We start from the raw sequence: 15,024 nt of genomic DNA, 5'->3' as shown, positions 1-15,024 counted from the left end.
TGAAATATTCCCAGCAGAGGGAAGGCAGAGGTGGGTACAGGTATATCCACCCTGCCTGGGCACGGTTATGAAGACGAGTGAAATGCCAGGATGGAGGCGCAGAGGGAGGACACTCGCTGAGCTGGGCCCAGGATGAACACCACCCCTGTCATTGCCAGCCGGCTGGTTCTGAGGATCACCACTGGCCTTCATCACACGCCCCCCGCGGTGTCCAATTCCCCAGCCAACGCTCCAGCAGCACAGAACCCCCGCACCCTCGGCACCAGGAGCAGCCCCCTGCCCGCCGCCTCTCCTGCCAGGCGCCCCCGACCCCTCGGGAGCACGGCCCGGGCCGCCAGAGCGCTCCTACCGGGCCCGGAGCGGCCGGACGGCACAGAGAACTGCGGGGCCCGGTCGCGGCGGCGCTGCCACCGGGCTGGCCGGAGCTAAGCGCCACCGGGCCGGGCTCCGCTGTCCCCCCTCCCCTACCCGATCCTGATCCTGGTCCCGGTCCCTGTCCCGCTCCCGCCCCCCGCCCCGCTCACCGGCGCCGCGGCCGCTCCGCTCCGTTTGAATGTCCCAGCGCCCCGTCCGCTTCCGGGGCAGCGGCGCCTACGGGCCGCGGCGGGGCCCAGAAGGGCGAAGCGCGAAGCGCTCGCTCCGCGGCCGCCACAGCAGGGCGAGCGGAGGGATCCCAGGAGGGGATTCGGGTGTCCCAGCGCCGCTCCCTGCACTGCAGGGAGGTCCCGCGGGTCTCCCGGGGGAAGGGGAGCCTCCAGGCAGCCTTGGGCTCCCCTCGGCCAGGCACAGCGTGTGAGGGTGGGAGCCCACCGCGGGCTGAGCTGAGGCATCGCGGGGACGTGGGAGGCAGGAGGTGCATCACTGCCGCCCAACCCGGACTGTCCCCGGACTGTCCCCGGCCTGCCCGCTTTGCAGCCACCGTGATCCCCGGGGTTTGCTGGCAGCCACCCGCTTCCAGCCAGGGCCAGCGGAGCCTCCTGGGATGGATCGCTCCAGCTCAAGGCCAGCGCTCCAGCTTCAGCCAAAGTTTGTAGCCAGATCGATGAAAAAAGCACAGATTAGCTGATCTAATACTGTAAAGATCAGAGACTGGTGTTGTCCTCGAGGAAACTCACAGCTTTGCAGGCACCTGTACCTCCAAAAGCCCCATGGGGAAACCTCCTTCAACACCTAGGTGGCCTCACCTGCACGGCAGAGAAGAGCAGGCTCCAGGAGCCTGTTCCCTGAGCTCCTTGGGATCCTGTTCCCTGAGCCCTGCCCACCCCGGCGCTGGAAGTTGGGCAGCAGGCAAACCTGCTGATCCCCTGCCCACCCATGCGACAGCACGCAAGGAGTGACCAACCCTTGGTGCGGAGCAGCAGTGGCCTGACCTCCTCCAGGATAAGTCAGAGCATGTGGACCAGAGGGTGACATTAAAGCATGAGAGCAGAGTCAAGAGCTGGCACTTATATTCCCTCTTTCTGTGACCACAGACCTCTCACAAGGCTTTATGGCAGAGTCAGACCCAGGCTCTGGCTGACTGAGAATATGTGGTTTGGTCACGCTGATGTTACCTGCAAACTCAGGCTGGATTTGCCAAAGAATTTCAACCAGAAGAAAACTCGGAAAGCAATAAACTGGCCTCATGGCACCCCCATTTGAGCTGTGTGCCTGGAGCATCCCCTTGGCAGGTGGAGGAAGGGTCCAAAGGGACCTGAGCTCCAGGCAGGGCTCTGATGGGGAAAGGCTCTGTTCAGTCTTCATTTTGGCAGGAACATCTGAGCAGGTCATCCATGCTGCCCCTTCACTTAGGATGGGGAAGACACCGGCCCCATAGTCCTTCTTCATCCTGCATGCTGCAGATCAACGTCCACATTGCCTGGTGTCAGTCACCTCTAAAGGCCATGAGGCCACATCTGCCCAGGGCACAGCATCACCTGTGGCTCCTAAACACAACCTGGCCCCTCAGCCATTCCCACAGCCAGCGCTGCTGAGCTTCCAGGAAGCCACGGCAAGCCCAGACCATTCCAGCTCCAGCCCTTGGGTGGGTCGAGGGAGCTCCCCTGAGAAAGTACTGGGCTTTTGCTGTGGAGCAAGGGCAGCAAGCAAGACTTGCCTGCACAAGGACAGTCACATCTGCCCCAGTGCCAGGATGCCACCAGCAAAAGCAGTGTCTGGCTTGCATGAACCATGCAGAGCCAGCAGCCTCCGCCCACGATCTGCTGGCACTGATGCCCCACCCTGGCAGCTCTGGCCACCTCAAGGAGGAGAGCGAGGACTCAGCTCTGCCCTGGCATGGCTGAGAGGCAGCGAATTGCCCCACGCTGGCCAAGAGGAAGCAAGCAGCCATCTTCTGGGTGAGCAGGGCCACCAGTGACACAGCAGCTGCTCCCCCGGGACTCAGACAGAGGGGGAACACCGTTTCTCCTGGAGCTGGCCCCAGGGGTAGCATGGCCCCATGGGATCAACCTGTCAGAGGGATGTGTGCTCCCCTGCTTCCTCCTGCTCTCCCAGCTGCTGATAAAGCAAGGTGGTTGGCACCTCCTCTGTGAAGGCAGGATGATGGCACATCCCCAGATGTTCAGGGCTGACCTGTGCCATCTGTTCAGGCTGCCCTTGCTGCATGGTGGAAAGCAGGGATGAGGTGGGAGGACCTGGGGACCTCCAGCCCCACTGTCCCCCTCCCTGTGCCAGCCAGGTGGGAGCAGCAGCTCCTCTCCATGTTGCTGAGTCACGCTGTGTCTCTGCACTTCTTTGCTCCAGTGGGGATGAAGCTGAGCTGGGAGCTTGGCCAGGCTGTCCCCGGTGGTACCACCAGCTGCAGTGACTTCAGCGTGCCCTGTCCTTCCACAGACAGGGGAGCAAATGGGGAGGATTTGGTGTTTGTTAGTGCCACTGCCAGCGCTGGGGCCTGTGGTTTGCAGTGATATCAGGCACGGCAAGAAGGCTACGGCTTCACGACTGGATGCCTCTGTCACCCTCACCTCCTGCCTCCAGCTGGGGCCCTGCTGCACAAGGGGCCACGATCCCCAGCAGATCAGCAGAGCATTTCTCAGCCCTGCTCTCCTGGTAGCAGCCAGGGATTTGGGAGTCTGGTCTGCTCCATGAGATAGGGCCTGTGTTTGTGCCCTCTTTTGCTCTACCCCATCACTGGCCCAGACAAATGAGAGGTACAGCAAATCTGTGTCTCCCTCCCAGTGCCCTGTGGGCACACAGCAGGTCCCGAGTGGCTGGGACCAGCTGCATCCCCATCCTTCACACCCTTTGGAAGAGGTCACATGCGAACATCACAGCGAGCTGGTGCCTCATGCAGGATCTCAAACAAAATCCCTCCCAGGGAAGGGCTGGACTGCTTCAGTCTCACCTTTGGCTCCATCTTCCATCCACACCATCCTCGTGGCTGCTGAACAGAAGGGAGCCATTGTGTCACTGCTGCTTCCATGACCCTCCATGGCAACTCATGGGCTTTCTAAAAGGGAAAGGTCCCTGAGCAGATTTTTCCCCTGCACTCTCATTTCCTGGGGTCCTGTAGCAGCAAGCCCAGGCTGGTGCCCTGGCTTGCTTTTGCACAGCACAGAATTATCTCACCATCTTCCCCCGGGCAGTAACTGGTAGCTGCTTCCCGACTTGGAGGCTGGAACATGTTGCGGCACCTCGGCCGAGGTGAGAGCACCACATGGCTCCTTGGCCAGGAGCTCCCTGCTTACGAAGGCTTTGGCTCCTCTGCCTGTGGTTTCAGTGAGCACTGAGGGCCCGCCCGGTGCTCGTTTACATCAGTATTAATCAGGAGTGACTGGCCAAGGGGCTGGAGCCACCCCGAGATGACTCAATAAGGGGAACCCTGGATGGGAGCAGAACAGTTCCTCTGACGCCTCCACCATCCGCTTCCTGCAGCCCACCCGGTGTGAAGTGACCTGCATATGGAAATGCCACCCCTGCAAACCCAAATGGCACCTCTCACAATATTTCACGTTGCAGGCCATGGCAGGGGCATGGAGGGCAGCAGGGTGCTCTGATTGTTCCTCCCTGCTGCTGTCTGCAGGAGAGACCCACATGGCACAAGGATGTGCTCAAAGGCAAAGAGTGTCTGCGAGTTTGCTCTGGAGCCTCTGAGCACCCTAGGAAATATCTCGATTACAGCAGCAGCACCCAACATTAAGCCAGAGTCTGTCTCCTTTTGACATCTCTCAGGTACTGGAAGTCATCTGGGCACTTGACCAGAGGACACAAGCCACACTCAGGGGGGATAAAGGGGAGTGTGACAGATTTATTACCATAAATGAGCTAAAAATCATCTCTCTCCACAGCAGATACCATCTGCTGTGTCACAACACATGTGGTCTTGCCCCATCCATCCTTCAGTTTCTCCAGTCTTCTCCTGAGCCCTCCATACCTATGGTTGGGAAACATGCCACCCAAGATCAGGACTGATGGGTTCCCATCTCCTTCATCGCCTGGAGGAATGTCTGCAACTCACCCCAGGCAGGAGGCAAGGTCTGGCTTGGCTTTGTTTGTCCAGTAAAGGAAGAGAGAACTAGACCCCAGCAAAGAGGGGCAGGCAGACAAGAAGCAGGTGAAGGAAGCAGTGGAGGAAGGAGGTGGGGAGCCAGAGTAGGAGCAGGGTTAGTGCATTGCAACTGATTTAATTGGGGTCACCTGGATTTGTCTTTCGGCTACCTTTAAGTCTCTTCCTTAGTAGTTCTGCCTGTTGTAATGGCCAAATCTCCTTTATAACATATCCCTCAGTTTTTGTGCACCCTCTGGCCCTGCCAGTGGCAGGACTGAGCCTTCCAAAGATGCTCAAACTGGCTGTGGATGACACCAAAGCTCCACAGGTCACATCAGGAAACATGGGAAAGGAGCTGCCCTGCACTTACTGAGCTTGTGCGCAGCAGGGCCGAGGGACAGAGGAGGTCAAGGCACATGGGGCAAGAGATGTGCAGTGAGTTCAAACCCCTTCTGATGCTCCCAGGGAGGTGGAAAAGGTACTTTCCAGAAAGGCAGGAACTACAGAACCACATTTCTCTGCAGTCCCAGGGGTAGGGACTCACCCACAAGCCCTCATTGCCGCCCCTGCATCTCCCACTCCACATACCAGGATGAGGTTGAAACAGCCCCCATAGGGGCCACTTTGGAGATGGGTGACAAGTGGGGACAGCACGCCAAGGCCGAGGGAGGGCAGTGCTGCAGTGGGGACCATGGGCTGAGGGGTCGGTGGGCACATCCCGGCAGCTCAGTGAAGGCAGGCAGGGGCTGCTGCCGGCCCCGCTGCGTCTGGCAGGCGGGGCACTGAATGAGAGCGTAACTTATCAGTATTACCTCATGTGAAAGCTCGGTGCCTTTGTATCTCAAGCAAACACCGGCCATTATGCCCCAGCAGGCCGGCATTGTTATTCTGTCTGGTTGCTAAAGGTTAGGGCTGTGGAGCCCTGCACGTCCACAGCGGCTGCCGTGGGGTGGCTGCGGGGCCACCATGACCCCCTGCAGCCGGCAGCGCTCCCAGGCCACAGGAACAGCCACCTCAGCTGTTCCCAGGCACGGCCAAAACCCAGCCAGACCCTTATCTGCTCCACAAGGCTGCCTCACCATTCGTGGCACTGAAATCTTCCTCTTCCCATGCCAGCTCCCTTGGCCCAGCCAGGGTCATTCAGTGCTCCTCAGCCTGGCACCTGCACAAACTCTCCTGTGGGAGATAGCCAGACTCCCCCCCCAAAAAAAATAAAAAGGGACAAAAAGCCCAAATTTGGCTTCAGTGGGATCACAGTGGGATCACTTCCTGTTAGGAAGTCAAAGGCTTGACCACCAGCATTGCCAAGACCTGCACATACTTGGCTCTCTACATCCCAGCACTCCCCTGGGGTTTCCCGCAACCAGGATGTTCCGGGGAGACACTCTGAAAGCCCCAAAGTTTTGCCCTGAAGGACCAATGCCAAAAGGGACTTCCTACCGTCTGGAGTGGGTTCCCAGGAAGCCAGTTCAGAGGAGCTGGAGGGTGTTTGTGTCTGGCAGGGGGGCCGCAAGGGAGCAGCTGCTGACGGCTTTTTTGAGGATGACAGGGGTTTGCACAGCCAAACCAGGTGGAGGAGGCTCCTGCCAAGCCGGGACATGCTGCTGCCAGAGCCGTGGGCTAGTGAGGACCTGCTCGCCAGGCCTGGGTGTGCACGTAGCACAGGAGGGCACCGACATCCACCCCACCGAGGCAGTGGTGCTATCCGGCTCCACCACTGTGATGGAGATCCCCTGGATACAGGCTGGGGGTCCGTCCCCATGGGCCTGTAGGATCCCTTCTCAGGATCTGCACAAGGCATGGCTCCCTGCAGGGACAAATGAAGTGTCAATAACTCATCCTTTGGCCTTTCTGGGCCATTACCCCACTGGGCAGTTCCTGTTCCCAAAGGGATGCTCAGCACCAAAACTAACAAGACTGGGATGATGTGGGGACCCCCGACCTGTGGGTGAAACACTGCCAGGCCCCCATTTCTGGGGGGAAGGTATCTGAAGAGAGGAGGACAAAGATAGCTGTGGCATTTAGCTTGGAAAATCCCAACAAGCTGCCCCTACATCAGCTGCAGAGCTGAGGCTGCCGGGAGCTGGAGGCAATGCAATTCATATCCTCCAAGGACTGATGCAGAGGGAGGCTCATGGTGTGGACTCACCCGTGTGTTAGAATTGCTTCATTTTATTGACATTCAACAAAACCCTGAGACATTGTGTTCCTGCTCCCACCAGAGCAGTGAGGCATCCCAGCTCCGGAGCACAGATATCCCATTGTAGCCCTGGGAAAAACACCCAGAATGTCAGGAGGAGGCTGGAGCATCCTAGGAAGCCCAGGGGAAATGGCAAATCCCAAAAGGCAAAGCCCTGGGGGAAAAACACACTGTGCCTGTCAGGATATCAGCACTTCACTAGCAAAGACCTGTGAGTCTCTGCCCAGGGCATTTCCTCTTCTCAGCTTTGCCACTCTGAGAGGCTTTGGGAGGGGACAGAGAGGCCCTCTTGGTCTCTGTGCCCTTGCAGCACATGCAGCCCCATCCTTGCCTGTCCCATCAGGGTAGCTCTGTGGGGTGTCTCCCCATCACAATCCCAGTTTGGGAAGAGGGGATATTGGCCATGCCTGTATCCTGAGCCAGGGCCCTCTTCCAGACCCAAAGGAGATAGGGGAAAGTGCAAAATCACGTAGTGTTTCCTGTAATGCCTCATTCAGGAGCAGCATCCAAAACAAACACCAGGGATGTTCAAACAGGCCAAAATCTCCATCAGTATTTCAGACAGCACCCCAGGAGCATCACACCCCAGTGTGTGGAGCCACCCCATCTCCATGACAACCTGGTTGGGGCCAAGGGCAATAGCAGCCAGTCTGAGCTGCCAGACAGTGCTCCTGCCTCAGGGGCTACAGAGTTATTCCCCAGGAAAGCTTTCTTCAAAGCATCCTCAGGAGGCACACCACCTGCTGCATCCTGCCACAGAGGTGGGACCAGATGGTCCCCTGCTACTGCATGTACCAGAGGCTGCTCATCCATCCCAATAACCAAAATTGAAATCTCTCTCCAAATTGCTTCTCACTGAGCTGACTATCATCAGACCCCTAGAGAGGTACTCTAAAACCTGTAAAAAAAAAGAAAACCTGCTGTAAGAAATTCCTGTTGTGGCACATCAAACCCTTGGTGACATTCTCTTGGTGAACACAGCACACCTCATATTCCTGGGGACTGGTAGTTGGTGGCTGTGCTGGAGGGCAAGTAGCTCCCTTATCCTTGTAGCTGCTCTATCCTTGTACCTCCTCCATCCCACCACCTGGGATGGTTCTTAACCAACAGCTCCTTCAGTTGGCCACTGGTTATGGGAGAACACCAGCCCCTCTGGCATCACCATCACATGCTCTCAGCCTTCTGATGTCTCTTCTTGCAAGGGGATGATTGGCTTTCACATGGCATCAGCTCATGCTGAAAATCCTCATGCTAGGGTTATCCGTCTCTTGGTCAGGAAATGCTCTCCTGGCCCAAGGCAGCAGAAGAGACATAAATCTGGCCAGTGATTTCCCAGATCAATAAGAAACATGCTCCCTAAGGATAAATGAGTTGAAGGAAAATGCAGTTGATAGATCACTGGCTGTTCGCTGCTACAGTAGCAGCTTACTTCAGACTCGAGTCCATACTTCTATCCTGTGAACCTTCTCGACATCCTCCTCTGCAAGATGCCTGGAACCTGGCTCTTAATTTCAGCCGGGAGAGCCAGGGCCCCAGTGCTGCTTGGCAGGATGCAGCCTCACCCGCAGGCATCGCTCACCCATTCCTTGTCACGGGGCCAGAACACCTCTTGCTGCTGTCACACATATCCCCATGACCCATCTCCTCCCACTCTCCAAATCATGCTGGCACTGGTCACACTTTGATGAAACCCTCTCCATCCTCAGGCAGGGGACATGTGCCCTCTCTCACACACACAGTCTCTGCTCCCTTCCCCACTCCCTACACATCGAAAGTTCCCATACTCAGGGCTCACCCCACTTCACAAATATTCAGCAGCTTCTCCCCATTTTTATCCCCACAGCAGCCCATTCCCCATAATCCAGGTTCGACACTGGTATTCCTCAGAAGCAGGCCAGCCCTGGAGTCCCTCTCCTCCTGGATCTCTTTGGGCCCCTGGGCACGATGGGGAGGGGTGTCAGCCCCTCCAGCTCACCCCACAGGTCTCCATCCCTCCTTGTGCAGCTGTGCAGGATCCTCTTTGCTCTCCAGTGCCTGGGGAAGACCCCTGTGAGCACAGCCCTCTCTCTCTACTTCTCATTTTCCACACATGCCCCAGGTCTGCCAGTTCTCATCCTGGCTGATCATCCCTCAGGGCTGTGGACTAATGAAGGCCCATCCCTTTAAGGGTTAAAAATTTTCAGGCCCCCCACCCCACCAAGCAAAAGAGTTTCACACTCTTAACCCCTTCCTGCACACCTCTGCTCCCTGCTCATAGCTTTTGCCACGCCAGCGGATCCGATCCGGTTTGAGTTAAGGCTTTGTGTGTGCCCGGCTCTGACTTCGGCAGAGTAATTTGAATAACAAGGCTAATTGGATTTATAAAGCACAGCCCCCCCTTTCTCCCCCTCAAACCCGAGGCTCTGCACAGTGTGACAAAGAAAACACACTAATGAAAACCACGCTAGCGAGAGCTGAGGGCAGGGACGAGCCTCCTGCGGGCAGGCACTGGCTGAGACCTGACCGCGTTGTGGCATTCGTGGCGATGCTCTAATCCGCCGGGGCGAGGGGCTGCTGGAGCAGCTCCGGTACCGACCCCACCAACTGCAGCGTGCGAGGGGGGCTGGTGGCAAGCGAGGCGGCCCTTCCTGCCCGCATCGTGACATTTCTCCTCAGCCGTCTGTCTCCTTCCCCATCCCGGGTCCCCCGGGAGAAGCCACGGGGCAGGCTGCCCACAGCATCAGGGCAGGAGCCAGCACAACCAGGACGGTGATGGCAGGATTCTGTGGGGGCTGCTGAACTGCTGGTGGCCTCGGGAACCCCGACATCCCCAGGCTGTGGAGATCCAGGGCTCAGCTGCCTGCTGCTCCCCTTTCCCCTGCAGAAGCCTTGCTGATGGGGGTAGTGGTGCAGAGCCCCCCATTCCTTGCACCCGAGAGAGGCTGGATGTCACATTCCAGCTACACTTCGTGTGGGACAAGGACTGAACCCCAAGAGAAGGGGCCTCTCTGTGCTCCTTGCCTGCACCCACGGCTCTCTGGCACCCGGGGTCGGCTCTAATCCCGGCTCCATCACTTCACTCTGCCTGCACGCAGACAAATGCCCAAGCACAGCTTCACACTCAAAAAGGTCCAAGTTGTCTCCACCTGGCAGGCACAATGGAAAAAACGCCGAGACCTTCTCCTTCCAGCTCCCGTTCACATGGAGCTGAAAAGCCAATCTCCTTTGAAGTGTCCCGTGCCCAGTAGCCTGGGCTGTGGAGGAGGAAACATCTCCCTGCTCCTGAGTGGTGATACTACGGACCCCCAAAGAGCCATGGTCCCTCAGCAGGGGCAGCTCCCCAGAGATCTGTGGAGCAGCAGAGCCCAGAAAGACCAGAATACAGAGCAGAAGGAAAGGAGCAGATGAGAACGGACCCCAGGGACAGGGGGAAGAGCAGAGAATGTTTCCCTGGTCTCAGGGAAAGGATTTGGGGTGCAAATCTGACTTAATGCAATCCAGCCCTGCATGCTTCTGCAAAGAGAGGGGTGTCTTTCCTCTGGCTTCATGCCAATAAGAGCATTCCCCCTGGACAAAGAGCCAGGGACAGTACTCAGCTCCATCAGTAAAAAGCCAGCAGAGCTCCAGAGCTGCCCAGTGCCAGCCCCAGCAGCAGCAGAGGCACAAATCCTGTCCTGCCAGCCAGTGAAGGTGAAGGCTGAGGGCAAGGGGCCTCCTCAGAGGCCCTGCAATCCACTGGGGTTAATCCCAGGATCACATCTTTCTCTGTACCCTCTAACTCCAGGAGCAGGTCAGAGGAGGCCAGGCTGCACAGCCCTGTGGTGGGTCAGCCAGTGAGGTCCAGTCCCCAGAAGGGACCCTGTGACACTGACTGTACCCTGAAGAGGACATCCCCAGGGTGCTCGAAAAGCCCCATCTCCAGGGCCAGGGACACCATTCAGGTCCTCCCAAAAGCAGAGAGAACAGGTCACCCCCCCCCCGAGCCGAGAGACCCACTTAAGTGCCCTCAAGAAGCACTGCTGCTCCCTCCATCCCTTCGTGTCCCCAGCATCCCTGTCACGGAGAGCAGTGGCCCTGCTCCTGCCAAGCAGGGACCTGGGAGGCACAGTTTCTGATTTAATTTTGGATGTGGGGGGAAAAAAAAAAAAAAAAAAAAAAGGTGCTTTTTGCACTCATTCCAGTCTTTTGGGATTAATCCCGCACCGGGACCACCCCCCTGCCTGGCCCGTGTTCTCCGCGGGAGGTCAGCAGGGCAGTGCGGGGAGCGGAGGGGCCGTGGGGCAGCCGGCATGGGAGGGCAGGCAGCTTGCAGGGGGTCCGGGGGCGTTTGGGGGAGGGTGGGGGCATCCAGCCAAATGCCCCCCGCTTTCCCTTTCGGCTCTCCAGCTCCCGGAGCTGGTTGTCTTGTGTCATTTGTTACTGCCAGGGGAGATGGGACACCACCACCCCCCCTTTAAATTCCTGCCATTGTGGAGTGCAGACCGGGTTGGACCTGGGTGTTTAGATGACATCACCGAGCAGGTTGGGTTATAAAATGAATGAAGCAGAAAGCAGCCCAAGTTCACTAGCTCGGCACTTCGCAGGCGGCAGGAGGGACCTCCGGGCTCCGCTCTGAACTTTGACTCCCGTCCCGTCCCGTCCTCTCCCCGGGGCTGCCCTCGGCTCCCCGCTGCCCCCCCGGGCCCCCTCCCGCTCGGCCCCGCAGGATGCAGATCTCACCCTTGCTGGCTGGTGGACTTTTACTCGCGCTGCTCTCCGTCAGGCTGGAGGCGAAGCCGGCGTCTCAGCTCCCACAGAAGGTACGGCTGGAGCTTTCTCCGGCTCTTCCTCCTCTCCCGGTCCCGCTCAGAGTCCTAACGGCACAGGGGGAGACGTGGGGTGGCTGTGGGGTGCCAGATTCAGTGCAGAGAGAGGTTCTTCTCTCCTCATGTGCTGTTTGAGTGCAAGAGGGACTCCCTGCTTCTCCAGGCTGTCCCGAACGTCCGGGGACATCAGCCCCAAACCAGAGGCTGGAGTGGGACGCGGTGTGCCCCGTACCCCGCGGGATCGGGGCAGGGGAGGGTGGCAGTCTGCTCCCCGGAGTCACCCTGGGGACCCCTCTGTGCCGGGCACGGGGAAAGGGGGCCAGAGCAGGAGCGGGGCGGGCAGCAGGTGCACGGTGGGACAGGATGCGAGACCGGAGCCCTCCGGGCAGTCCTGACCAAACTGGCCAGGCAGGGGCACAGAGGTGTGTGCCCCTTCTCCCGGTGTCCCGCGGGGAAGGGGTGCTCCAAATGAGAGTGTCCCAGGGACCTGGTTGTCCCGAGATGATGAGGAAGAGGGATGTGTCCGAGGCCACCGACACTGGGTGGCACAGAGATGGGGACACGGTCTGACGAGTGCCCCAGGACAGCAGTGGGATAGGAGTGGTGGTGTTCCTGTATGGAACTGGGGTGCAGGCTGCAGTAAAAGAGTTGATACAGGGGGGTGTTGGGAAGATGAATGAGGATGAACATTTACAGGGCTTGGTGTGTAGCAGCTCTAACCAGGGAGAGAGATGGGAGACCTGGGAGATGGGGGGACAGTAAGGAAGGAGGTCTGTCCCCCTAATTGTGGGTCAGAGAGGATTGGGAGGACACAGAGAGTATTAACTAGGGGAGGGAGCAGCAGGGAAGGGGAACCCTGATCTCCCCACCACTGCTGGGGACACTCTACAAGGCAGGGGTGCAGGGGGAGCTGTGGGGCAGGACCCCTCCCCATAATCTGAAGAGGTTTGTGAACTGGTGAGGGATGCAGTGACCGAAGGGGTCTAAAAGAAAAGGTCCTCCCAGCTTTCACGCCCCTTCAGGTTTATGGGTGGGGGCGAGGACGGGACGAGATGGGACGACGGGATAGTGACAGCTTCACAGCTGGGGGTGCAGCTGTGGGATGGAGGGGAGGTGTGGGATATGCAGTGACCGGGACAGGAAGACACCGCTATGGTGTGGGTCAGGGGAATGCTCTGACCCCAGGGAAGGGAGCACACATTTAGAGAGGGGAGAAGATACCCTGGGCACAGCCGCGGGGTGATGGACTGCACTGCCGGACACAGACCCAATCGCGAGTTTGCATCGCAGAGGGGATACACCGACCCCCATGCGCGTCCTTTGGGGGGTCCCCAGCGCTGATGGGGATCGCTGGGGACGGCGGCGCTCTGACCCTCTCCTCCCCACAGGCCTCCCGCGGGTCGGCAGCGGCGGCGGCGGCGGCAGCGGGTCCGCCCGAGTCGGCGGAGCGGGAAAAGGAGCGGGAGAAGGATCGGGAGAAGGAGCGGACCGGCGGCGGCGGCGGCTCGGGCCCGCGGGAGGCGCGGGAGGCGCGGGCCGAGGCGCGGACGCGGGCGGGCTGGGCGCGCCTGCTGCAGGACCCGCCGGGCCGCCGCCACAAGGGCCTCCACAAGAAGGGCCTGGGCAAGGGCTGCTTCGGGCTCAAGCTGGATCGCATCGGCACCATGAGCGGCCTCGGATGCTGAGGGACCCCTGGCGGTGAGTGCGCAGCCGGGCCGGGATGGGGCCGGGATGGGGCCGGGATGGGGCCGGGATGGGGCCGGGATGGGGCCGGGATGGGGCCGGGCGGCTGCGCTCCGGTACTGCGAGGGATGCGGAGGATGCGCTGCCCTGTGAACGCGAGATGCCAGCGGGCGGGACTGCAGGTGTTCATCCCGCTGAACCTCGCAACCCCCGGCATTGCAGGCGGGCGAAGAGGAGGACCCCAAAGTCGGCCTGAATTGCATTCCCGTCCGGAATCCACCGGCCCTCCTGCTGCCTTGCCTTGCAGAAGGATCAGAGACCCCAGCTGCTCCCGCAGCAGCTCAGACTGGATCCCCCCTAATTTGAGCTAGACCCGTAGGCTCCGGGGAGGATGCAGCCACATGTTCCCAGTTGCCCCCTGTGCTTGACACACATAGGTGACTGTGGATAGGTGTTAGGAGGGCAGGGTACCCCTTGTGTGCCTGCAGTGGGAGGGTTAGTGAAGCTCCTGTCAGCCATGCTCCAGTGCTTTTAATTTAAGGAAAAACAATACAAAAGTTCCCCAGGTGCCTTCTAGGTGTGGTGACAGCCAAGAGTAGCACTTTCCTAACTGCAGCTTTGCATCCGAGCAAGTTATGGAAAGCTGGGAGAAGTTCATCCCACAGTGCTCACAGTCACTGCTTAGCAACCAATGGGCGAAGTAGTGCCACTTGCCCAAAGTGATGGGTTTGGGAAAAACATGGCAGTGCCTCCCCTGCCAGGTCTCCCTGAGGGTTCTGGGGGCAGTAAGGCATTGTTCTGGCCTAGCCCTGCCAGCAGGACACACACAGATGAACTCATGCTACAGCCCAGGCCACTCACTCTTCTTCCCGTGGCACAGCACTGCCCCACTCTGCAGGGACATGCCCGGCCCTGCAGTAACATAACTGGGCACAGAGGGGACTGGATCCAGCATCCTGCTGCTCTGCAGAGTGATGGCAATAGCACAGCCCAAAGGTGCCCACAGGATGCCATTGCTGGTCTGTGGCCTCTCCTGAAGGGATGGGTGCTCTTTCTTTCCTCCTTTATGTAGAGGCTCCTCAATATTGCCAAGTAGTGCAAGCTCAGGGCTCCAAGAACACACGTACCCCATGCAGGCAGCTTACAGCCATTCCCTCTCACTAAACTCATTAGGACAAGGAAAAAACTAATAGACACAGGGGCAGGAGGAGCAGCAGCTTCCCTCAGCCTCTCTGCTGAACACCAGCCAGAAAGCAAAGGGTACACTTCTTCCTAGCTTTAGCACAAGCAAAAAAGCTCAGGGATGGCTTCTGCTGAGTTCAGCATCCCCCAGGCCCAGGTTACTTTTGCAGGGGTTTTGGCTGGGTATGGGTAAGGGGTGCTGTATGGCAAGTACTAACAGGCACTTTGTTCTTGTTCCTCCCAGGGCTTTGAATCTGTAGTCCACTTTATCCTACCATGTACGGCCAGGCACGGCCATCCCCCAAGCAACACCTAGAAGAGCAGAGACCCTCTTGGAATGGACAAAAGATGTGGCTGTGTTTTTCTTTTTGGTACGAGGAGTCATGGCACCAGCTGTTTTGGTTTTGTTATTTTTTTAACAAGTGCTCTCTATCTTCTATATATTATATATACAAACACTCACCGAGACAAGGGACAGTGCTTTTCCAAGAGACTGATGAAGCCAGCTGTATAACATTGCTGTTTGTAAATTCATGTCATGCATAAATGTATTTATGTTGTAAAGCTATTTATATATTGTTTATAAAGAGATATTTATAAAAAAATTATTTATGTAACTAAATGAAAAGTCAAGCATTGTAACATTTTTTGTCCTAAGTAGTTGAAAAACTTTAAAAAAAAAATCATTC

At 58.2% G+C, this 15,024-nt stretch overlaps 2 protein-coding genes across 4 annotated transcripts in view; one reads left to right on the top strand and one right to left on the bottom strand.

Moving 5' to 3' along the window:
* DIS3L2 (DIS3 like 3'-5' exoribonuclease 2) overlaps positions 1 to 580 on the bottom strand; it is a 184,518-nt gene extending 183,938 nt beyond the window's left edge. For 2 of the 3 annotated variants that reach the window (XR_011152723.1, XM_069024458.1), the window contains exon 1: positions 525 to 580. The gene's annotated coding sequence lies outside the window, so the exon portion shown is untranslated. The remainder of the gene's footprint in view (positions 1 to 524) is intronic. The other variant, XM_069024459.1, reaches the window with a different exon arrangement.
* Positions 581 to 11,265: 10,685 nt separating this feature from the next.
* Positions 11,266 to 14,963, top strand: NPPC (natriuretic peptide C). The gene is made up of 3 exons (XM_069024614.1): positions 11,266 to 11,464; positions 12,859 to 13,168; positions 14,580 to 14,963. The coding sequence occupies exons 1-2, from the start codon at positions 11,372 to 11,374 to the stop codon at positions 13,153 to 13,155; spliced, it is 390 nt and encodes a 129-aa protein (XP_068880715.1). The 5' UTR covers positions 11,266 to 11,371; the 3' UTR covers positions 13,156 to 13,168; positions 14,580 to 14,963.
* The last annotated feature ends 61 nt before the right edge of the window (positions 14,964 to 15,024 follow it).

Source organism: Aphelocoma coerulescens, chromosome 9 (assembly GCF_041296385.1).
Source record: "Aphelocoma coerulescens isolate FSJ_1873_10779 chromosome 9, UR_Acoe_1.0, whole genome shotgun sequence".
Taxonomy (NCBI): domain Eukaryota; kingdom Metazoa; phylum Chordata; class Aves; order Passeriformes; family Corvidae; genus Aphelocoma; species Aphelocoma coerulescens.
The sequence above is the reverse complement of the archived record's forward strand: the minus strand, read 5'-3'. Positions and strand labels throughout refer to the sequence as shown.